Source organism: Cibotium barometz, chromosome 3, assembly GCF_041138505.1.
Source record: "Cibotium barometz isolate CiBa-2024 chromosome 3, ASM4113850v1, whole genome shotgun sequence".
NCBI classification, from domain to species: Eukaryota; Viridiplantae; Streptophyta; class Polypodiopsida; order Cyatheales; family Cibotiaceae; genus Cibotium; species Cibotium barometz.
The window spans coordinates 22,076,194-22,100,848 of NC_141048.1; the positions used below are offsets into that span (position 1 = coordinate 22,076,194).

Sequence of the window (24,655 nt, forward strand, 5' to 3'; positions counted from 1 at the left end):
GACTGTTTTTCTACTTGCTTGTGAAAAACTGCCATTCTCTTATGCATCCTCTCATGTGAAGGAATTTCAGCTTTTCGCTGTCATATCAACTGCGGAGTGTGGAGCTCATTGATGAACCTGGTGTGTGTTTTTGTGTGTGTGTGTGTGTGTGTGTGTGTGTGTGTGTGTTTGGGGGGAGGGGGGGGATATCAAAAGATAGAGAAATGAGCCTTTGTTTGCTTCTTGTTGGTGTGCTGACTGATTCATGTACCTTTGAAAGGTATGAAGATCTCACAGAGGCGACTTTGATACATGTTTTGTTTGAAGAGGATGATGGTGCAAGCCCTATGTGCTCCTCCTTCTCGCACCCTCCCTTCCTTCTTGGCCTTCTTGAAGCTTCTCCCATGCCACTACCATGGCCCCTACCGCCGCCTCATTGTTACCCTCCCTGCCTTTTCCCGCACATCCGTTACCCCTTGCCTCCTTTTTCCTCATCAACATTCTCCATGCCCCAACTTAGCCCCTTTCTCTTCAGTTGCTAGAGCGTCCAGCCACCCCTCCTCTCTTAAATCCGTCCCAACATCACCCAGGCTTCCCTCAGCATCTGTAGAGGAGGACTCTTTTTTTGCCGACGGTGCAATTACTTGGAAGTCTCTTGGCTTGACACAAGACATTGTGGATGCTCTTGAAAGAGCTCATCTTCAGCGCCCTTCTGCAGTGCAGGTTTGATTCTCCTTGATATACATTGTGTATGTTTGATGTTATGTGCTTCACTTATAAGTGCACATTTGCATACCATTGTTGTGCTTGTGTATGTTGGTATAGGGGTGGTATTTCGAATGTTTGTGGTGTTAAGACTCTCACCAGCTATTCTATGTTTCAGGTTTTAGTTCAATGTCAGGAGAGAGGTAGATGTACTTAAACATCGGTCAGAGATTTATGTCGGGGAGAGAGAGAGAGAGAGAGAGAGAGTTGTAGTAATGTTTGTGGGGATCAAAATGGGCTTTGGGACCAGAAATTATACATATTGAGGAAGAATTGTGGTGAAAGATGCGTAAGAAATACATAAATAGTATAGTAGGAGGGATGTATGAATGTGAATGTGGATTTGGATGTATGAATGTGGAATGTGGTTATGGATGTATGGATGTGAATGTGGATGTAGATGTGTGAATGTGGAATGTGGATATGGATGTATGAATGTGGATAGAATCATGTTGATCTCTCATAGAGATATGTCATCCATCAGGGTTAGATAGCCGTCAAACTATCTCTTATGGTAATCTTATGAGATCAAAAAGGGTTTTCTTTCCCGTTGGCCATACCTGGCTCTGATCATGTAAGACTACTAGTGCTATGTGTCAGAAAGTGAGTGATAGTAGTGGAACTTATGCACACACAATCACACAAGTCTCTAAGAAAGCTCAATTATACAATAAACAATGTACAATGAATTTATTGGGAAATACAAAAAAATGACCAACAAATAGAGAGATGCACCCAAGTTGATGACAAATGTTAACATCCTTTAACAGTTGGCAATAGAGAGATGCACCCAAGTTGATGATAAATGTTGACATCCTTTAACAAATAGAGAGATGCACCCAAGTTGATGATAAATGTTGACATCCTTTAACAGTTGGCAATCTCCTGCCGAATTCCTCTTTTAGATACTCACATGGGCTTTTCGTGGGTGCTTCAATGCTCTTGAAGGCGAAATATATGATTGATTGATTGATAAGTGGGGAGGGACGCGCTCTATTTATAGGGCGCTTTATGGTCCTCCATGCAGGTTGGCTTGCCTGACTATAGCTAACTACTACCTAACCCTTTTTTACATCAATGACTACTCTGAAGTAGATCAAACTGCCAGCGATGTCTGCCGTGACTACTTCTGTAACATGCAGCGGAAGTATTTGTAATTAAGGATCTTGTCACACAAGTCTCACACTGCCTTCTGTATCTTGAGTTTCGCGAGTTTAGCAATCCACTTTTATGACTTCAAACTTGAAGAGATTTAGAGAGAGATAGAAACTGGACACCAGATTGGGTCCCGAATTACCCACTAAAGGGCTTCTATTCCGTTACCGGAATTATATTTGCTTTTATTACTTTGAAGAGAATGACTTTGGATTGACGATAACCCAAACGCAAGATCTCGGAGGACCAAGAGTCGGGCTGAATTGTACACGGTTGTAGAAGCACCAATAATGACCGATCTCAAGTCTATGCACTCTTCCCAATGGATGTAGGAAGGCTGCAAATCTGAGGTTGAGAGAAGGGGCTGATTGGGACTATTCTAGGCTGTGTATATGCTGAAAATGAATGAATGAATGCGTTTTACCTTCACCCCGATAGGGCTGTAGCAAAACGATGGTATGTATGATTGCTGAAAACCGTACGCAAGGTATTGAAGTGCTTCTACCGTCTGGATGCTCTTGATGTTGCGTTTTGATGATGAGGGGCTGAAAGCTTCATGCATTGATGCTCCTTGTGCTGAAGGGAAACGCTTGACTCCAATGAACTATGAGATGAATGAATGAATGATGCTATTTATATGGGCTTTGATGCTAGTTGGCTGGCTACAGAGTTGGCCGACTGCATCATGAATTCTACATGACTAGAAGTGATGTGATAAATGCTGTAAAATGATAAATAAATATAGGAAAAATAAAGGAATAATGATGAATAATATTCTGACGCTTTTGCCATGGTCTATGTGGTCTTATGTGCCTATAGGATGGATGATATGCAAAATGTAGCCATGAATGATATGCAAACCCTAAGGCTTCTATGACTTCTATATGAATGAATGATTCTCTCCAAGTGGGTTAAGGGACTTCGACTGACTAACTGACTGACTGTCCAAGGTTAAGGAATGACCTATGTAGCTCGTGCTTGACATATCTTGGACTAAGGATTACAATGGGGTCATGACGTACGACAAATATCATCCTAAAGAGTGCTAATACTGTATAATACTATAAAATGTTGCGATGATGATGATGAGTCATCTTGTCACCATGCACTACAGTGCAGAGTGCATGTGACATTCCCGCCTGCTTAGCTTGGCGGTAGGTTCATGGCTTCCAAGTAGTCCGCCAACAGCTTGGGATACTCTTGAAAGAACTTCTCGTCTAGCCAAAAGGCTTTGTGGGTACCTCGATCTCGGAACTTCGTGTAGAATTGAGATATTCTTTCACCGGAACCATGCTTCCAATGATGAAGAAGAATTTGCTCAGTCTCAACAACTTCTACTTCGTCTACCACATCTGACTGTTGTTTATCTGAAGCATCAAACACTTCTGGTCCAATATATGGTTTTAGCCAAGAAACATGGAAAACATCATGCATTGTCCAACTGTTAGGCAACTTTAACTTCATGGAGACATCACTAATCTTTTTAACTATCGGAAAGGGTCCAAAACTACGAAAAGAAAGCTTGGGACAGCATTTGCTCACTTGTTTCAATCTCTGTTTCATGATGCGCAAATAGATCCAATCCCCTTTCTTGAAGTGGACATCTCGTCTAGATTTATTTGCTTGTCTGCTATAAGCTTCTTGGGCTTTGGTAAAGCGGTCTTTAACTAACTCAATGATTTCGGAAAATGTTTCGTCGTTTTGTTAGCCTCAAGAGATGGAGACGCCATTCTCGTCAAGAGAGAAGAGAAACGGTGACCAAAGGCTGCCTCATACGGAGTTCGTCCGACACTGGATGAATGAGTATCGTTCAAGACGGCTTGGACCAATGGAAGATAATGTTCCCATTTGGACTGTTGGTCATGACAATATGACTTGAGAACATCAAAGGCCAATTGGTTATAGATTTCTGTTTGGCCATTTGTCTGTGGAAATGCACTGGACGATTGTAACTTGGTTCCAAAGTTTTCGAATAATGTCCTCCAAAAATGTGAGGTAAACTTGGAATCCCTGTCTGATGTAATGGTGCTAGGCAAACCACAAATGGGGTACCAATGCTTGAGAAAAAGGCGGGCTACGTCCTCAGCTGTGGCCGTATGCTTGCATGGAATGGATGCAGAACTTACTGAAGTGATCCACAATGGCAAAACATTGAGTGTTACGGGATCCGGTGGATGCTGGTAGAGGCCCTACAAAGTCCATAGAAATATCGATGAAAGGTCCGTCAGGGATAGGCAAAGGTTGAAGTAACCCATCCTTCTTTGTATGCGGAACCTTAACTTTTTGACAAATCTTACAGGCTTGAACATGTGAATATACATCATGCCTCATTTTTGGCCAATAAAAGGATTGTTCTAATTTCTCGAGGATATTGTTGATACCTCTATGGCCTCCAACTAAGGAGCCATGGGCATCATGGAGAGGTGGTTCTTGTAGAACAACCAACCGTTTTGCACTGAATAATGGCCAAGCCTAGAGGTGAGGGCCAAATTGTATTGAGTACCAAACTCAGGGGAGTCGACATACTGGTCTTTCATGCTATTTAAGTCTTTCCCAGTTATTTCGAGAACGGTAGATTCCTGCATTGCTTGGATGCTGGCCTTTTGACTAAGAGCATCTGCGACGACTGGGTTATGCTTACCAGGGATGTACTCGATCATTCCTCTAAATTGTTGGAAGAGCTGACTTCATCTGGCTTGCCGATCACTCCACTGGGCACTTGGCATGGTTTGAAGCCACTTAAGTGCTTGGTGGTTTGTTTTGACTGTGAAAACCTGTCCATAAAGGAAAGGCTTCCAATGTTTGAGCGCTGTGATCACACCCAAAAGCTCTTTGTCATAAATCGAATAATTCTTTTCGGCGACATCCAACTTTCTACTGCAGTAGGCCACGGGTCTATTGTCCTGTTGGAGAACTGCACCTATGGCTACATTGCTGGCATCGGTAATGACCTCAAAAGGTTCATCCCAAGATGCTAACTTAAAAATAGGCGCTTTTGAGGCTGCTTTATGGAGTGCACGGAATGCATCAAGCGCCTTGCCTGTGATTGACTTTTTGTCCATGAGCCTTCACCTCCTTGAGCAAGTCGGTGAGAGGTGCTGCAAGGTTGGAAAACTGGTGAACATGAGTGCTGTAGGCTTGGCAAAGACCTACGAAAGAACGGATCTCTTGGGCGGTGTGAGGGATGTCCCAATCCAAGATCTCTTGAACCTTTGAGGAGTCCAATTGAATCCCATTGGAACTGATGATATAGCCCAAGTATTGAACCTCTGTAATGCCGAAGATAGACTTTTTGGCGTTTATGTAGAGCCCATTATCTTGCAAAAGTTGCAAGACTTTCTCCACATCTTTCTCATGCTGCTCCGCAGTGGCTGAGAAGACAAGTATATCATCACGAAATATGAACACACACTTACCAATGAGGACTACGAAAATCTTGGACATCATTTTATTGATGGTTGCGGGTGCATTGGTAAGCCCAAAAGGCATGACTATGAACTTGTAGTGACCATGCTCTGTCTGGAAAGCTGTTTTTGGAATGTCAGCTTCAAAAATGCGGACTTGATGGTAACCACTCTTGAGGTCGATCTTAGTGAAAATTTTTGCACTGTCTAAACGCTCCAAAATGTACTCAATCCTTGGCATAGGAAACTTATTCTTAATGGTGAGTTTATTTAATGCCTTGTAGTCTACACAAAGGTGTGCAGACTTGTCCTTCTTTTGGACAAATAGGATGGGTGTAGTAAATGGTGAGGAAGAAGGCCGAATGAATCTGGCTTGGAGGAGCTCAGATAACTGCTTTTCTAGCTCGCCCTCTAAAGTCTTGGACAGACGATAGGGGAACCTGCGCGATGAGTTTTTGATCCAGGGACCAAATCGATACGATGGTCCTCAAGATGTGATGGGGGGAGACTGGGCGGGAGATCGTCCCTAAGCACAATGTCCTGATGTCTAGCCAGGAGGTTTGCTAACTGTGGGACTGGGGATGAAGATGAGGTAGCTGCCACCGATGAGGTAAGAGGCTGTCTGAGCACTAACATAAAGCAATGCTCCTTCCGCTCCCTTGCGCGGATAGCTCGTCGGGCCTAGAGATGAGAAATCAATGGGATGCCAAGAAGGCTTCTATTCCCACGAATCATGACGGGCTCAGGAAAACCTTTACAGATAGTAAAAGTGTCATGCTCCCAATTGGGAATAGGCTCATATTGACGAAACCACTGGATTCCTAAAATAATGTCACACCCTAGAAGAGGCGAGACAATGAAATCTCGTTGGAATGAGGCCTTTTGAACTACAAAGGCAAACTGCTGTGCCTTCTAAGATATGTGGGTGCGGAGACCAAGTGTGAACCCGTCCACATCGAAATTATATGGCACTAATGTGCAGCTCATTTTGTTAGCCAATTGGGGAGAGATGGCGTCCTCAGAAATGCCCATGTCAAATAAGACTACAAACTGTCGGCCCTTGGCAGAGCCATACGCACGGATGAGGCTTTTCTGTGCAGCATCACTCTCACCCTTGTGCTTAGCATCAAATACCACGGATGGCATAGGGTGCATAGAAGGCAAAAGTTGAATTGCGTTAGTGGTAGTAGGCAGGGCTGGAGAATCAGCATCGCTCTCACCCTTCGGCTTAGCATCAAATACCACGGATGGCAGAAGACAAAAGTTGAATTGCGTTAGTGGTAGTAGGCGGGGTTGGAGGAACAGGAGATGCTGTGGCAACTGTGGCAGAAGATGCTTTGGAGGCTTGCTCCGCTTGCCGTTTCTGGCAATCCTTCTTACCATGCTCGATAGTATGACATAAAAAACATGTGTTTTTTGACTGGTATTTCCTTTGCTCCTTTGGAGGAAGATAATCTCCAGTGATGCCTTCTTCAGCCGTTTCCTCGAGAGTTTTCTTAGGCTTGGATTCCTTATCCTTCTTACCCCCTGAATTAGAGCTATTACTGTCGTCCTTCTTAGCATCTTTAGAAGATGCATTACCTTTCCCTGGCTGTGTAGCATATTGCTGCTGTTGGGGTTTGGTACTAGACTGCGACGACTGCTTAGGCTTGCCTCCGTTCATCTTTATTTCTTCATTTTGAGCTAGAGTCAAGGCCCGGTCATATGTACTGGGTTCAAAGTTACGAAATGTGAACCGGATGTTAGGATCGAATCCATGAATGAATTTATCCATCTTTGCTTGCTCAGATAACCCTAACTATTGTGCTAAAGTTATAACCTTGCCGGAAAATTGAAGCACGGGTGACTTGTTCTGTGTGAGTCCATAAACTCATCTGCCAGGTTGGTCAAATATTGGGGAGAGAGAAATCTGGTCTTTAGGTCATGGACAAATGTATCCTAGCTAAAAGCTGTGACACTTGTGGTCTGGTCTGTATGAAGACTAGACCAATGTTGCCACCAAGTGACTGCCTCACCCGTAAGGTGGGGAGCCGCTATGTGGATCTATCCTGAGGATCTGTAATCCTAGCTAAAGGAAAATGAGCATTAAATTGATGAATGAATTGATTAACTGCTAAATGATCACACTTACCATCATACTTTCTAAAGTTCGGTTGAGTTCGGATGATGGTAGTCGATGTCGCGGGTTGCTGGCTGGTGGCACCTATGTTTGGGGAAACTGAAGAGAGGTGCTGATACCTAAGATGGATGGCCTCCTTTTCCCTTCGGTGTTCGAGTAACATGCGCTCTCGTTGGTGCTCCCGAGCGGCGAGTTCAGCCTGACGTCGGTCTTTGTTGATCCTCCGTTGGGCTTCCTCATAGTCCCGTCTATCTACTTTTTCTTCGATGTTTGGCCTTATCCTTGTTGGAGGTGGCAATTCTCGTAGCTACTATCGGGTTATCGCATGACTAGAAGTTGTGGTGGATTATCCCATATGCAAGAGCATGGGAAGTCGAAGAGCCATATATAGGGTGTGGTGGCACTTTGTCATAGATATCTCCTCCAGTCGGGTTTTTGGGGGAAGCAATGGCAAGGAGATGGGAGCCCAGCCATCGACGTTGCTCAGTGCCCTAGGGTGGTATGCGCGCTGTTGCTGTGTGACTTTGTCATGGTATCAGAGCTTGGCCTGTGTGGTCTTGGGCGGTTCTAACCTCTGTTTGATCGAGATGCCCGAATTGAAGGAGGGTGTTGGAGGTGGCAATTCTCGTAGCTACTCTCGGTTATCGCATGGCTAGAACTTGTGGTGGATTATCCCATATGCAAGAGCATGGGAAGTCGAAGAGCCATATATAGGGTGTGGTGGCACTTTGTCATAGATATCTTGTCTATGCTTGGTTCACCATGAAAACACCTTGGGCACCCAAGAGAAAAATTTACTTCTTTTTGTTCCACTTCTAGATGTTTATAATGGGTGATTCTCCTTTTGTTGTATGGGGAAGCAAAGCCTCCTGCACAAAGACCCAGAACAACTTGGAAGAAGAGAGTGACGAAGTCGGGGGTAACTGGAGGAGTGGGTTTTGCTGCTGTTGCCTCCAAGAGTTGGAGACGCTCCATAAGAAGCTGGTTTTGAGCTCGGAGTAGAGCTATGGTATTTGCGATAGGTGGAAGAGAAAGGTCTCCTTCGGGGGAGACGTCTTCCTTCTGATGTGTACTCTCCCTCTGTAGACATGATGTTGAAGTCGGTGGTCGTGTTGGAACGCAATCTGACCATCCAAGGATGCACTCGCGCTAGGATGCGGTGTGTGTGGACAAGCTGAATCTGATACCAATGTAACATGGAGCGGAAGTATTCGTAATTAAGGATCCTGTCACACAAGACTCACATACACCGCCTTCTGTATCCTGAGTTTTGTGAGTTTAGCAATCCACTTTTATGACTTCAAACTTTAAGAGATTTAGATAGAGAAAGATAGAAACTGGACACTAGTTTGGGTCGCGAATTACCCATTGAAGGCCCCCCTATCCTGTTACCGGAATAGTATTTGCTTTTATTACTTTGAAGAGAATGACTTTGGATTGATGATAACCCAAACGCAAGATCTTGGAGGACCAAGAGTCGGGCTGAACTTTATACGGCTGTAGAAGCACCAATAATGACCGATCTCAAGTCTATGCACTCTTCCCAATGGATGTAGGAAGGCTGCAAATTTGAGGCCGAGAGAAGGGGCTGATTGGGACTGTTCTAGGCTGTGTGTATATACTGAAAATGAATGAATGAGTGCATTTTACCTTCACCGATAGGGCTACAGCAAAACGATGGTATGTATGAATGCTGAAAACTGTAGGTGTGCTGAAAATGCAAGGTACTGAAGTGCTTCTATGGGCTGGATGCTCTTGATGCTGCGTTTTGATGATGAGGGACTGAAAGCTTCATGCGTTGATGCTCCTTGTGCTGAAGGGAAACGCTCGACTCCAATGTACTATGAGATGAATGAATGAATGAATGATGCTATTTATATGGGCTTTGATGCTGGTTGGCTGGCTGCTACAGAGCTGGCCGACTGCAGCATGAATTCTACACGACTAGAAGTGATGTGATAAATGCTGTAAAATGATAAATAAATACTAATAAATATGGGAAAAATAATGGAATAATGTTGAATAATATTCTGACACTTCTGCCATGGTCTATGTGGTGGTCTTATGTGCCTATGGGATGGATGATATGCAAAATGCAACCATGAATGATATGCAGACCCTAAGGCTTCTATGACTTCTATATGAATTAATGATTCTCTCTAAGTGGGTTAAGGGACTTCGACTGATTGATTGACTGTCTAAGGTTGAGGAATGACCTACGTAGGTCATGCCTGACATATCCTGGACTAAGGATTGCAATGGGGTCACAACGTACGACAAATATCATCCTAAAGGGTGCTAATACTGTACAATGTTGCATTGATGATGATGAGCCATCTTGTCACCATGCACTACAGTGCAGAGTGCATGTTACAACGTCATCGATTGTCCATTGACCATGCTTTCCAACTTATTCCGAGAATATAATTGAAAATAAGAAGGGGGTTATGTTAACCACTTTGGTTAACATGGAGCGCTCATCCGACATTTATGTAGAACAGCTAAGTATATATAAGCGGACATGCAGATTTCACATTGTGAAGTTTTCGTCCGAGTTGCGGGCAGTTGATATTGTGCTTATTCTTTCTATCTTTAGTGGTGCATTTGCCTTATCAACTACTTATTTGCTGTACTAATTCTTTCTATTTGCTACTTCCGTTAGTGCTAGGCTTCATTATGGCTGAGTCTGCCCTGCATCTCTGGAGGTTTGACAAAAACTCAGTATGAAGGGCTTTGTGTGAATATATGCTCGTGTGTGTGTGTGTGGTGTGGTGTGGTGTGGTGTGAGAGCATATCTTGGTACAGAGTTCTACACCCACTATTGGGCACTGATGACGTTAGTGGGGATGTCGTAGTATCTAGTCCATACTATGCATAATGGAGTTGATAGTTATATAGTCTTGTGGGTTGACTACCATGAGTATATAATATGCACGTTCCTAAAAGGTGAATTTGGGCATGTTCTTGGATTCATCTAGGTATATAATTCAGCCGTATTAGCGGACATGCAGATTTCACATTGTGAAGTTTTCGTCCGAGTTGTGGCAAGTTGATATTGTGCTTATTCTTTCTATCTTTAGCAGTGCATTTGCCCTATCAACTACTTATTTGTTGTGATAATTCTTTCTATTTGCTACTTCCATTAGTGCTAGGCTTCATTATGGCTGAGCCTGCCTTGCATCTCCGGAGGTTTGACAGAAACTTAGTACGAAGGGCTTTGTGTGAATATATGCTCTTATGTGTTTGTGTGTGTGTGTGAGCATATCTTGGTACAGAGTTCTACACCCACTATTGGGCTGATGACGTTAGTGGGGATGTCGTAGTATCTAGTCCATACTATGCATAATGGAGTTGATAGTTATATAGTCTTGTGGGTTGACTACCATGAGTATATAACATGCACGTTCCTAAAAGGTGAATTTGGGCATGTTCCTGGATTCATCTAGGTATATATATATATATATATATATATATATATATATATATATATATTCATAGTGTTCGACTCAATTCAGCCAATGGTATTGTTATCACATCGTTGTTATATTGTAAAAGTGTGGTAACCATGTTGTAAGCGTCCTAAGAATGTCTACATATCTTGGGCGTTGAGCTTGTATCATGAGGAAACTGACAAAAAAGGCCAATCATATGTATGAGAGTTAGAACTAGGAAATGGACACCCTTGGGTCATTTACAAGGTCTTCCCATGGCCCAATTAACTGGCCCTGATCATGATGGCATTTTTGGCTAAGTTTATAGCTCAACTGGGCTATTTTTGGGATAGTTATTAGGGCCAAGTTTTCTTAGGCCCAGTGAATTGGGCCGTGGGAAAGGCCAGTTACTCTTGGGCAGCCTCAGAAGAATATGGAGTATATAAGTCAATCTTCTCATGCTGTAATAATGCAATTGCAAGGAAGGGAGGTCCCATTAGAGCTTGAATGGGCACAAGATAGAAGAAAGTCTACTTCAACACAGCCAAGGGTTTCATGGAAGCTTGGATGAGCTCTCCAAGAAAGTGTATTAATAAAATGATTAGTGTAAGATTAGGCCTAATAATTGTCTTTTATACTGCCTTCCTTTCACAATTATTTAATTATGTCCCTATCCAAGTTTACAAGCATATAGGCCATAGACCATAGTCCCTATATTAATATTTGCATGGCCACTTCTCATGTCCATGGGCCCACCGTTGTTACAAATCATCCATAGCCATAGGTTTCATCCTCAAAACCGTTAGCATTCAGCTCAAGAGATGGTATTCAGCATCATCACACCATGTAAGCCATATGTCATGAAACGACCAAAATGATATGGCTGTAAAATTTGTCCATGAGAGCGTAATGTCATCCATATGATCAAAACTGCATGTAATGCTTTCAAATCAGGCTTCCATATGGCCCAATATCATCACATAGCTCCCGTGAAGATCTTTTGCATATAGGACTGCTACTCATAGGGCCTCCAGAATTGAAATTACAGGAAATTCCAGCAAGCATATAATCCACATTTGCCTCAATTAATGCATCCATAAGCCAACATGGAACCGGGCTGTCATGAAGCCTCCTCAAGGGGTAAACCTTTCCATTTCACCAAGTATTCCCCTAATGATCATGAAAAGCAGTCTTTCCCTCTTTCCCACAATACTCTCCGGCACATATTTGATCATGCCCTACTCATCCATGGGAGGTAGCTCATCCACCGGACCACCACTCGCATGTCCGGAGCCAAATAAGCCTTCAAACATGATACATGGTCACATAATGTATCCTAGTGGTGGGAGAAAGCAACAGTCGATAGGCAACTTCCCCAACTCTCTCGAACGCTTTGAATGGTCCATAATAACGATGGGCAAGCTTTGTACATGTGTTACCTTTGAGTGAGCCATATCTACTCTTAGGAATTCTCAAAAACACCAAATCCTCTTCTTTGAAAGACAGTGGCCTTCTATGAGCATTTTCATAGTGCTTCATTATCTCTTGAGACTTCTTGAGATTGTCCTTGCATTGTTGAAGTATGGCTTGCATCTTTTCATCGCGTGAATTTGGATTCATACCATCTTGCTTGAAAACCACCATTGGCAAATTCACTTTGTATCCATGCATAGCCTAAAATGGTGATCCCAATGCTAGAGTGATAGGTATTCTATGTAAACTCCGCCATATGCAACCACTTATCCCAAGCATGTTGGGTATTAAAACAATAATGCCTCAAATAAGTCTCCAACGATTTGTTCACCCTCTTGGTTTGACCATCCGTCTCGGGATGATAGGCGGTGCTAGGTCTCAACTCTGTTCGCATGTTTGCGAATAGAGCACGCCAAAAACTTCTCATGAACTTGACATCTCTAACATTTATTGCATAAAGTGTGTTACCTTTGGTTTTATAAACTTCTCGAAGATGTGCCGATGAACCTTTACCCTTTTGGGATTTGTGAAGTGAGCGTTGGAGCTTCGCCGTTTGTGCGCCTGTTGCCTTGGCCATCGCTCAGCTCCCCCCCCCTCTCTCGCCAACGCTTCACGTGGTTTCACCCCTAGCTCCCGTCCTCCGCCTTCCTCTTCTTCCGCTTGTTGAGCCCCCACCTTAGCCCTTCCTGCTCTGTGCTTCAGACCACCTCTGCCTTCGCCCACTAGCTTGTTCCCCCCCCCCCCCCCCCCCTCCTCTCGGGGCCTCGTGTGCCTTCTCCTCTGTCTTGTTGAGCTCCCACCTTCCCTCTTCTTCCAGGCTGCTGTCGCCTCTTCTGTTGGCCCCCCTTCCTTTCCAGCAGCCCCTCTTCCGCCTTGCTTTCCTTGTCTTCTTGCCTCCATCAGTCACACTCCCCCCCCCCCCCCCCAAGCCTTTTTGTGGCCCTAGCCCTATCCTCTTCCTCGTCAGGTGTCTCAGCTTTCGGGTTGTTTTCTCTTAGACGAGTGTCGACAACTTCTGGTCTTTTACACCTGTGGGAGGACTTCATGGCAGCCGCCCCATCATCCCCGACCGAGGCCATCATCCCTTGTCTTTCCTTCTCAGAAGCGCACCTCTGTTTGACATCCTCGTCACACCAGCCTTGATGTATGGAGCACCTTTATGCGGACCAGATCTATGAGAGCAGGATTGGCAGTGTGGAAAGGCCCAAGGTTATGATGTTCTCTCGCATGATTTGCAGCAAACCATTGGTGCCATGTGCAATCATTTCGGCAGAGTTCATAGCGGGCCCGATGATGGTGGACGCACTTTTTTAGATAGTCAAACCCCTTGCATTGCGGCATTGATCCTGTTCAACCCAAACTCAAAAGACTCTACAAAAAAAAACGAAGAGACAAACGAATGATCTACACCCACAACATGCCAAATACTTCGTCATGTTTCTTTTCACCCAATTACCATCTTCTTCATCTTCTCTCATGGTCCCTTTTTTGGCCGGAGAGGGGATGTGTGACTATCAGGCCCAAAAGGGCTGCTGGGGGGGGGGGGGGGGGGGGGGGGGGGGGGGGGGGCGCAAAAAGGTCCTCCAAAAGGGCCCAAGAAGGCCCTCATTATTGGCCTTACAAAAGGCCTAAAAAGGCTCTTGACCAGGTCGGCCAGGCTGGCCGACAGGGCCAGCCGACCTGGTCCTTTTGGGGGGGGGGAGGGGGGGCAGCTCTATATAAACCCCATGCTGCCCCTCCTTTAACTCATCATCACATTGATCGTCAATCGACATCCAACCGTCAGCTCTACCCCCTGCAAACAGCAGCAGCCCGGCTGATCGACGTAATCATCATTCTGCTCGTTATCGGCTATACCACCTGTGCAGCACACAACAGCAGCAGCCCGGTGATCTTTTTCATCATCCAGAAGCAGCAGTTCAGCGCCCTGCTCCCAGAGCATCCAGCAATCCAGAGCGGCATCCCTACCACTGCTTTATCATCGAGCATCAGTGCTCCACACCACACTGCAGCCGGTGTGCTCCCACAGTATTCAGCAGCACATCTGCGTTTTCTCAGTCCTGCGTTGTGCAGCCTTCGACATCTACATCACTCAGAGTGCTACCGCTGTCGTCGACACAAGCCTTCATCATCGACCGTCCTCTTGCTTAGACTTCGTCCTGGCTTCTTCGCCGGTCTACTTCCTGAAGGTCACCTCACATCAGAGGCCCTCTTGTACTGGATTACATTCACCATTATTCATATACTCATTCATCCATTTCATGCTGTGTTGATTTACTCTGATCTCTCGTACATCTGGTCCTTTCGTCCTTTTTCCCTCACAGAGCATACAAGCTTCAGTTTTCACTCACAAAGGTCACCTTTCAGCCCACGCTTCAAGCATGCAGGCTTTTAGGAGCTTGTACCCCCAAACAAGCAATCAAACACCCAAAAAAGTAAGCATAGTCCCAAAACAATAGGGTGCCTAGCTTTCTTCTCCCCATTTTGAGCATTAAAACCATTTATGGCTAAAGATGCCTAAAATACCCCATACAGTTGCTTTTTTCAGATGGCGAGTCACCCCTGTAGCGCACCCATCCCTGCAGCCCGTCTCAGCCCTGCAGTCCGCCCTGTAAACTCACACGTATGGGCCCCGATTGTACACACGTCTGAGGCTTCTTTAGCTGTGTGTCTGAGGTGGACAGCGCTGTATGGAGCGCTGTATGGCAGCCTAAAAGCATGCTACAGTTCTCAGCCATCCCTATACCTTCTGTAAACCAGTCCCATACACTTATGCCTTAGGGTTCTCTCCCCTCTCCTCTGAGTCGGCAACCAATATAAGGTAGTGTTGTTCACAGCTGTATACATGGAAAGCATACAGAAGAGTCCCGGGAGAAAGAAAGAAAGAAAGAAAGTTATATTAAACGTCTCCTAAAGAAAAGGAAAAGGAAAACAAGTACAACTAACATAGCTCTCTGAAAGTTATATTAAACGTCTGCTATCCATAATATGTCTCATCATGGAAAAGGAAAACAAAACAAGTACAACTAACATAGCTCTCTGAAAGTAGAGGCTGATATAATCATCATCATGTGGGAGTACATGGGATATATAAGCACTAGTACAAGAGAATCTCATCATGGAGGTCAGAGGGCCTAAGAATATGAAGCACCATGGGCAAATCATCCTCCAGTAGAGGGTACGCCTCTCTCAAGTAGATTAGTTAGTGACTATGGCCGACAGGTCCCCTTCTGTCATTGTACGTGAGAAGGTGGTGTGGTGGTGGTGGAGCATGTCCAGGGTTTGGAGGTGATGGGAGGATTGTGGTTGGCGTCCTATGGGCTAGGGACACCGGGTACATCGGAAGTGCTCAAGCCCGTTCCACTCCTCAAGGACGGGGCGTCCTGTGGTGGACCCGTGGGGTCTGCTTCTGACTATGGCCGAGAGGTCCCCTTCTGTCATGGTACGTGAGAAGGTGGTGTGGTGGTGGTGGAGCATGTCCAGGGTCTGGAGCTGATGGGAGGATTGTGGTTGGCATCCTATGGGCTAGGGACACCGGGTACGTCGGGACTCGGAAGTGCTCAAGCCCGTTCCACTCCTCAAGGACAGGGCGTCCTGTGGTGGACCCGTGGGGTCTGCTATGCCGATATCCTCTCCCTAGACCCAAAAGAAACTAGTGATGGCAGGCTAGCGAGAGGAAGGAGGGGTGGTGGTTGTGGCCGACACTCTTAGGAGTCTCTCTGTGTCTGCGAAGCTCCAATAGGAAGAGTGATGGTAGGCTAGCGAGGAAGGAGGGGTGATGGTTGTGGCCGACACTCTCTTAGGAGTGACTCTCTGTGTCTGCGAAGCTCCAATGATCCTGGATAATGGGCCAAAACCCTCACGCAAGAGAAAGTGGTACCTCCCACGGATCTCATAGTACACTAGGCAGTGTGTAGTGCTCCTCTGTCTCAACGCCTGTGTGGCACAATCTGCAAATCCTCTCCTCTCGAGGTCTCCGTATAAGCTCTCCATCTCTGAATATGCGCTTTACCCACCCGTAGGCGATGGGAGGATACCCGTAGCTGGCCAACCGCGATCTGCATGGCATGCGACATGTGAATACCTAGGTAGCCTGGCTGCTGGATGAAGCCATTCGCCACTAAGCCTGAAGAAATTCTCTCTGTAGAAGTGCATCTTCGGTGGGAGCTCCGATGTGCAATCCATATGCTGTGTATGTGGAGGCTAAGGAGGTTGAACCGGATAATCTGGCTGACGTCCCCATGGGAGATCCGGAGAAAAGGCGATTCCAAGTTGTACTGAAGAGGTGGGAGGTGGTCCATCTCGAGCCCGTGTCCTGAAAGCCAGGTGGAAACTCGGGCATACCATGCCCTAGTGTCACCCTCACATGCGAGCTATTGTGAGGACTCCAAGGCAAGCCCCAGGTATCTATGGGGACTCATTGTGCTGATGTGGTGCTGTTGCATGACGAATGAAGATCAATACAAGGATGCAACAAAAAAAGACACTTAGGGCTCTTGAAAAGAGTTCCAAGTTGTAGATGAATGTGGGAGAGGGCTTGACAATAATCCCACATGGGAACTTTTGGGAGTTCTAGAAATTTTGTATAAAAGGTGGCCCATTTGAGAGCTAGGGGGGACTCTTTGGTCATTTGGTTGAGAGGCTCATAGAGAGAGCTTGCTCCATAGCTCCTTCTCATGTGCTCTCCCAAGGCTCTCCATCTCCATTCATGCTTCAATCTTGTACTCTCTATTCTCTACATTTTCAATGATATGAGGTTATGGTCTACACACTTGCCAATCTAGATTTCTTGATGATGTTTTGATGCTAAAATCTGATTTGTAGAGTGCATGTGATGAAGCTTGTGCATGAAATGATGTGTAGTTGAGACTTGTGTGATAGCTCTTTGCATGTTAGGTTCTTTGCATAAGTTGCATTTGTGTGCTTAAGTGTAGCCTAATCTTGATGCTTGATTATGTTAGATTGATTGCTTGAGTGTTGAAGAAGGATTGAGTAGGACTAGAAGTCATTAGTGTGTGGTTAACTCATCTTCTCCCATTCGGGATAGCCTCTATGCGCTAACCGGGTTGCATTCACGGATTGATAAAGTGTGTGGGTTGGAGTGTAGCCTCCGCTATGCTATGATGTCCCAAACAATGGCGCCGCTGCCAGGGAACGCACACCTAAGTTAGTGAAGGGTGTTAACCATTACTTCTTACTAAGTGCTCCATTGATTGCAAAATCGTGGATTAGGGTAGATTAGAGTAGAGTTTGCGAGTGTGTGATCTCAAGGGCGCCTTGTGTGTTTTCTGTTTTTGATTAGAAGCAAAAAAAATTAAAACCATTGAGCGGTTGAGGTTTCTCTCGCATTGTTTTTTATGTTTTATTGCTTTTCAAGTACCGTCATTATGCTTACATTCATTGTTTTTTTTTGCCATTTCATGCTTTTATGCTTTTCGCTAACATGTGATTAGTAAAAAAAATAAAAAAAATAAAAAAAAGCTCTTCCATAGCTTATGCAAGCTCCATAGGCTCCCAAGCGTGAAGCCCGCTTAAGGAAGAGAGGAGAGAGGGGAAGAGAAGGGAGAAAGGAAAAAAAAAGAGTGGAGAGAGTTGCTAAGCAGGGGCATTCAGCCTTTCCTTTTTCACGTAGGCACCGACCTTTGCATTTTAAAAAGTGCGTAATATATTAAGGTTGCAAGGCGTGTGTTCATTAATTAGGCTATTATACTATAGAGGCTTGTGTGGAGAGCACTGTATCCACGGCACTCAAGGCCAAGCCCAAGCGATATTTAAAAGGGAGTGCTAGCTTCTAGTAGCTCTTGAAAGCGGTCTGCAAAATTAAAAAAATAAAAACAAAAAAAAATACCACTCAGCCGTTGAAGGCTGGTGCGAAGGCAAGCACTTGCAGCAGTGGAAGAAAGTGGCCGCGTGGAAGTGAGGTAAGCTGCTGGCAGAGGCTGCAGCTGTAGAAGGCGAAAGGCCTGGCAGTGGCTGCAGCTGACGTGGCCGTGGAAGAAGCTGTGGACTGGCAGAGGTAAGCTGCTGGCAGAGGCTGCAGCTGTAGAAGGCGAAAGGCCTGGCAGTGGCTGCAGCTGACGTGGATGCAAATGACGTGGCCGTGGAAGAAGCTGTGGACTGGCTTGAGAGCAGCGAGCAAAGGCGTAGAGCGGGGAGGCACAGCAGCAAAAGGCACGACCTTAAGCTACTGGAAACCGACGGAGGCACACCAGTTGTGAAGGCAAGGCAGCTGAGAAGCGAAGACTGGCCGCACGTCCGGCAAGGCGCAGCAAAAAAAAATAAAAAAACGTGAACTGGCCGGCAAGCAGAAGGCAAGAAGCTGTGGGCTGGCTTGAGAGCAGCGAGCAAAGGCCGGGCACGTGGCCTGCAAGAAGAAGCGGTCGGCTGCTGCAGTAGCACCAGTGGTGGCCGTTGAAGAAGGAGCAAAAGGGTGGAGTAGCAGAGCGAAGACGTGCAGAAGGCGTTGAAGGCCGACGTGAAGGTGACCGGTCGACTGCTGCTGTGCGGAGTGAAGGCACTGGCAGCCAGCAGTGAAGATCATAAAAGTAAAGCACGTAAAGGCAACGGGCTGCAGAGCAGGGGAGTTCGGCGGCGTCGAGAAAGAAGGCGCACCGGCCGAAGATAAGGTTAGTAATTTTTCTTTTTTTTTCTTTTTTTAATTTTTAATTTTTATTTTTTTTCTTTGTATTTTTAAAAAATAATATAATAATAATAATAATGAAAATAATAAAACAATAAAAAATATATTTTTTTTTAAAAAGAGAGAAAAGTGAAAAAAAAAGAGAGAAAAAGAGAAAAAAAAAGGAAGATAAACAATTTTTATTTTTGTAGTTTGAATCCATTTTTTAAAATTTCTATAAAATTTTGCATAAGTAAAGTAGCGTGTATTTTTTTATTTTTATTTTTGTAATTGAGTGCATAATTAGTAGATTCATATTTTTTGTAATTGACACGAAATTTATTAGGTCTTAAAAAAAAACAAACAAACAAACAAACCAAAAAAAAAAAAAACAAAAGGAGAAAAAAACAAGAGAAAACAAAAGAATTTTTTTAAAAAAAAATCTATAAATTAAGTGTTTTTTAGGAGTCTACTTTTTTGCATATGTTGTAATTCTTTATTTTTTTTAATTTTTTGCATAATTAGTGTAACTTACATTTTTTAATTTTTGTAACTTTGTGCATAATTAGTATTTTTTTAGTGTGATTTATAATTTTTGTGTAAATTTTTTTTAAAAAAAAAAAGAAAGTAAAAACATAAAATCATAAAATCATTTAAAAAAAATCATTAAAAAAAAAATAATAATAAAAATAGGATAGATAGTGACACCACACATACTCATTTTAGTTGCATTTAGTGATTAGGTAGGTTAAAATATATATATATATATATATATATATACATATATATATATATATATATTAATTAAAAAAAAATAAAAACAAAAATAAAAACAAAAACACATAAAAAACAAAAAAAAATTGACCTTATGCACTTGCGGTCGGGACGTCTTATAGATTCTGCCATACGGCCTAGGGAACCTTCTAGAGTACCTACGCAGGAAAGTGGGACCCAATCGATAGGCAATTTGGTAGATATTGCTGAAACCCTTTCTGAATCCCAATCCGATACCCTTTTCTCCAGAACAACTAGTTCATTGTCCATGGACAATTTTGGGCCGTCAAATAGTCAGTCCGTAGCCCCAAATAGAACACCCACAAGATCTTTTAATCCATTTGAAGCCGACACCATGGGGTTAACACTCAATGTGAGACTCCAATATGTCTACACAAATGCTCAAGGAGCTGAGATCTTTAGGGATCCACAACAACGGTATCTTGTTAAGATCGCAGACATTTTCTCAGAACTTGATAGAGCACCTCTAGTCAATGACCAAGATAACATGTACATGGGTGGAGATGGTGTTCGCTACGAAGTCACCTACCATCCAGAAAATGTAGACAAATTAGGGGAGCTCTCTAAAACCGAGTTCTTAGACTTATCAAAATTTTCCAGAGCAAGGGAGTCTAGAGATGACTGGCTCATTGAGCCGGACATGCCTGGACCCTTCAATGCCCAGTCCTCAAAACCATCCATAGATGATTTACTTCTTGTAGATCTAAACTTGGAAAGGGATAGGAAAGGCAAGTGTAAAATGGATCAGGGGGCTGAGAATCAATGGGAGTTTGTACGACAAATTCCAGTGACAAAGGTCTTACAGGATGACCCACTTCAAGAGGTCTATAAGGACTCGTTAGAGGGATATTATGTCACAACTAGATTGCCACAGCTAGATCTTCCTCTAGCTCATGTGGTGGTAGTTGAGAAGCTTGCAGGACACATGAACAGAATAATTGATAAATGGGCCAATGAATACCGAACCTTAGATTGGAAAGAGATTCGGGAACTCACGTGGAAAGGACAACCATTATTCATGGAAGTGTTCTCAACAAATACAGCCAAACCGGGAGAGACAGCCTTTCTTGGAGAAACTGTTGCTCCTCCCCTACGAGAGTTCACTAGAGAGGGACCCTCAACATCCAAGTGGACCACTGCTAGTAGCCCAACTCTAGCACCAAGATATCGTCCTACACCAAATGTGCGACCACCGGTCACACCACAACAACATCTTTCTCACTATAATAATCGGAGGGTAGGGGAGCCAACTCGGCCTCCCACTTCCTGAAATGCGGGTGACAAGATCTTTGGAGGGGTTTGGTGAGGTTGGTAATAGGGTACCCACACCAAATTTGGAAACATGTGGACCATCTTTCCAAAGACAGGAACAATTCCTACTGAGAGTGAGAGGCCGTAGGCCCTATGATGAGTATTCAAGACAAGTAAGGCCATCAACTCTTCAGAAACTGGTAAAGAAGTATGAAGGATCGGGAGATCCATACGACCATGTAGCAGCATTTAGGCAAGCAGTTCGAGCTGAGCAAGTGGCCGATAAGCATACTCAAATTGAAGGATTTGGACTCACTCTTGAGGGAAAAGCCCTGGCTTGGTTTCAGGCATTAGAGGCTTCAGACAAATCTTCTTTACGAGTTTTGGAAGAGAGATTCATTGCTGCTTTTTCCTTGATGGGAATTCAACATGACACGGTAGCACACATCTACTCTTTCAAGCAAGGCGAGAATGAGAGTGTTAGAGACTGTGTAAATAGAATGAAGCAGTACATTAATCGTTGCCCAGAGGATGAGAAGCCCGCCCAAAGTCGATTAATTTCTCTCTTCTTAAAAGGACTCAAAAATTCAACACTGCATACACATCTCTATGCGAAGAAACATACAAATTTCAATGAGTGTTGCCATGATGCTATGGATTTCACCGATAACTTCAAGTTCCAAGATGGTTCTGGCCCAGAGGTGAAACCTAGAGATCAGTGGGGAGATGACCAAAGTTCAGGGTCTAGCGCGCTAGTAAATCCAGACCAGATAGCTAACCTAGTACTACGGAGATTGGGACAGACCTATCGTCCACCCATGCAGCCACAACAACAGCAGCAGAGAGTGAGGAGTGTACTTCCTACAGGTCCTCATCTTTGTGGAGCATGTGGCGGTAACCATAAAATAGAGGAATGTAATACCTTTTCTCCTCTAGTCACAAACCAACCCACAAAAAAGTGGTGCCAAGCCTGTGCTTGGAACTTTACCCACACCACACAGGAATGTACTCGCATCGCGAGAATGAGACAGGAACGTGAGCAGCCAAGGGGTGGAGTGGCTCCACAAATGTATCAACAGTATACTAATTTTGAACGTAAGCCACCTATGGCACAAGAGCAAGCACGACCTGTTCTTGGTGCTCAACCTCCTGCTCCAGGAACTGCTCCTGTAAGGGTTGTCGACTACGACAATTCAAATATGTGTAGAGACTTAGTAAACCCGGGCTATGTGGAGGAGAAATACGCATCATATTCATCCAAAGAAAATATCTTTGAAAGTCCCGCATACCCAAGCCAATGAGGATAGTTCTGGGGGTTCTGTTTTTGTGGATAAAGTGAATGAGACTCTAGAGGCCATCATTGATGCTCATAGAAGTCGCATTGCAGCTTTATCTGAGCTACCCAAGAAGCTTCAAGAATACCCAAACCCTCGTGAGGAGAAGATCAATCTAGCTGTACATCAGCAACTCATTAGGGAAGCTCAGTCAATACTTGAGGGACCACCACCACCTATTCCTCGGGGCCCAACCTCTCTTAAGCCAACATTAGAAACCATACCAGAAGTGTTATCGAGTCGGGAAATGCAAAGTGAGCTCATTTCACAAGCTCCTAGCGAAAGGTCTGCACCAATTGACACCCAATTGAAAGGAGGTAATCTGCCACCACCTAGCCTTGTCTTCCCATGCAATGATAAAGTTATTGATGCTAATGAGGACATGGCAAATGAGATGTGGGCCGCAGTTCATGAGAAAGTTAATGAGAACATGTCTTCTATTAGTTCGCCTCCATTCTCTGAGGTGGATTTTACCAGGGGCACGGAAAACAACTTTAGACGCCCAAGCACCCAGGAGGAAGTTCAAACAATTGTTTCTCCCAGAAGTAAGCATACAATGAAAACCTTACCATCATATCTGGGAGAATATGAGAACTGTTCTCAAACCTTGAGGATACCCTCCATGCATAAAAGGTTGACAAAGGAGAAGGATATGAGTATGGTGCAAGCTATTTTGTCGGCACCAGTGGCTTGTACCTTACCTTTGCTTGATTTGATAAAAATTCAACCTGAGTTGTGGAATGATATTGCCACATGTTTGTCAGAGCAGGTATTGCTACAAAAGGGTTACCATGAGTGTACTATACACCCTGAGACAAAGCATGTTATGCCAGTTCCTATCAACAAAGTAGGAAAATTTTGTGAGGACGATCAGGGAAATGCTACCCTCCCATTAGAAGTGCGAAAAGTATCTTCAACTGCAATACTTGATAGTGGCGCAGGAGTGGGCATTGTGACAAGGTCCATTTGGGAAAAGTGGGGCAAACCAGCTATTAGGAGTACCAGGATGCGCTTGCAGCTAGCAGATGGAAGCCTAGAACATCCCCTTGGGCTACTTGAGAACATATTGGTCACCACATGTGGGATTGAATATGAGCACACCTTTGCAGTAGTGGATTTTGGAAAACATCCAAACTATGAAGTGATATTGGGTAGACCATTCATGCGACAATTTCAAATGATTCAAGATTGGGGATACAATTATTTGTACCTCCGACATGACTCTGTCATCACAAGGGTCAACCTAAGGAATCACTCATATCGTGATGTAACAAGGTCTCCAATAGATGAGTTTGATTCTGCTTCATCTGAGGGCTCAAGAGTTACATTGTCAGATGGGCGAGAAGATCTGTGGATGTGTGGAGCCTCATGTAGGGATTTCAACACTGAGAGACTTAAGGGTAATCGAAGTGTATCAGACGAGGCATACATTCCACAACCCTTCCCTGAGCATTTAATTGATCCATTAGAATGGAGTCATGTCCTTGCAACATTATCGACATGTGCTTTACCGAAGCCAATTCAATTTTGTGACTCAGATGGATATGATATTATTCCTATACGAATGGTACAACCACGTGCCCTTCTAGATGATTTGTACTATAGAGATACATCCACAACAGCTATGCATGTCGAGGAAGTCTCAGTAGAGGACTTAACACTCGAATCTGCTAATGATGCTGATGAGGAAGATGGATGGGACTCTGATTTTGATAATGATGGGACAATCCCTGAGGAAGAGTTAGAAAAGGCACGCTTACTCTTGAGAGGAAGGGAGGTTCAAGTAGAGATCTCTTGAAGCCGACCTAAACGTAAATGTTGTAAGAGCCATAAGAGAATCAGTAGACAAGATGAGCGGGAACAACGTGAGAGACTACAAAAAGAAAAGGAGGAGTCTAAGAGTGAAAACTCTCGATCACCACCTCACTTCTCAGGAAAGAACGGATATCTATACTATGTCCAAGCACAAGATAGTATCAAAGACCAAGTCAAACGATCAGATGGATTCCAAGCAGAGGAAAAGCTAACAACTGTTAGCAAAAATCGTAAAAAAACGAAGAAATAAAAACCAAAACTCAAGTCTAAAACCGATTCAAAAAAGAGTGTAGGAAGTGCAAAGACAACGGTTGAACAAAAAAATCCGATGCAAGATGGCAAAGGAGAGCTCAAAACCGCATGGTCTTCAATGAGTGAAGACTGAAGTGGACAAGAACAAGGTCTCAATGTTCCTCCCAATTTCACACAGTACACTCTTCAAGATCGGAAGATTGTTCTTCAACAGCCCATGCGACAAAAACCAAGCGTGCGAGGGGTTTCATACGATGGTCCAG

General features: G+C 44.3%; 1 protein-coding gene across 7 annotated transcripts in view; it reads left to right on the forward strand.

Moving 5' to 3' along the window:
- Window positions 1-24,655, forward strand: part of EMB3108 (DEA(D/H)-box RNA helicase family protein) — a 120,265-nt gene that overhangs the window by 321 nt on the left and 95,289 nt on the right. For 2 of the 7 annotated variants that reach the window (XM_086774592.1, XM_086774644.1), the window contains exon 2: window positions 260-702. In XM_086774592.1, the coding sequence (XP_086630718.1) occupies window positions 292-702 (411 nt within the window). In that variant the 5' untranslated portion in view covers window positions 260-291. Of the gene's footprint in view, window positions 1-61; window positions 121-259; window positions 703-24,655 lie in introns of all 7 variants that reach the window. The other 5 variants (XM_086774601.1, XM_086774616.1, XM_086774607.1 and 2 more) reach the window with 5 other exon arrangements.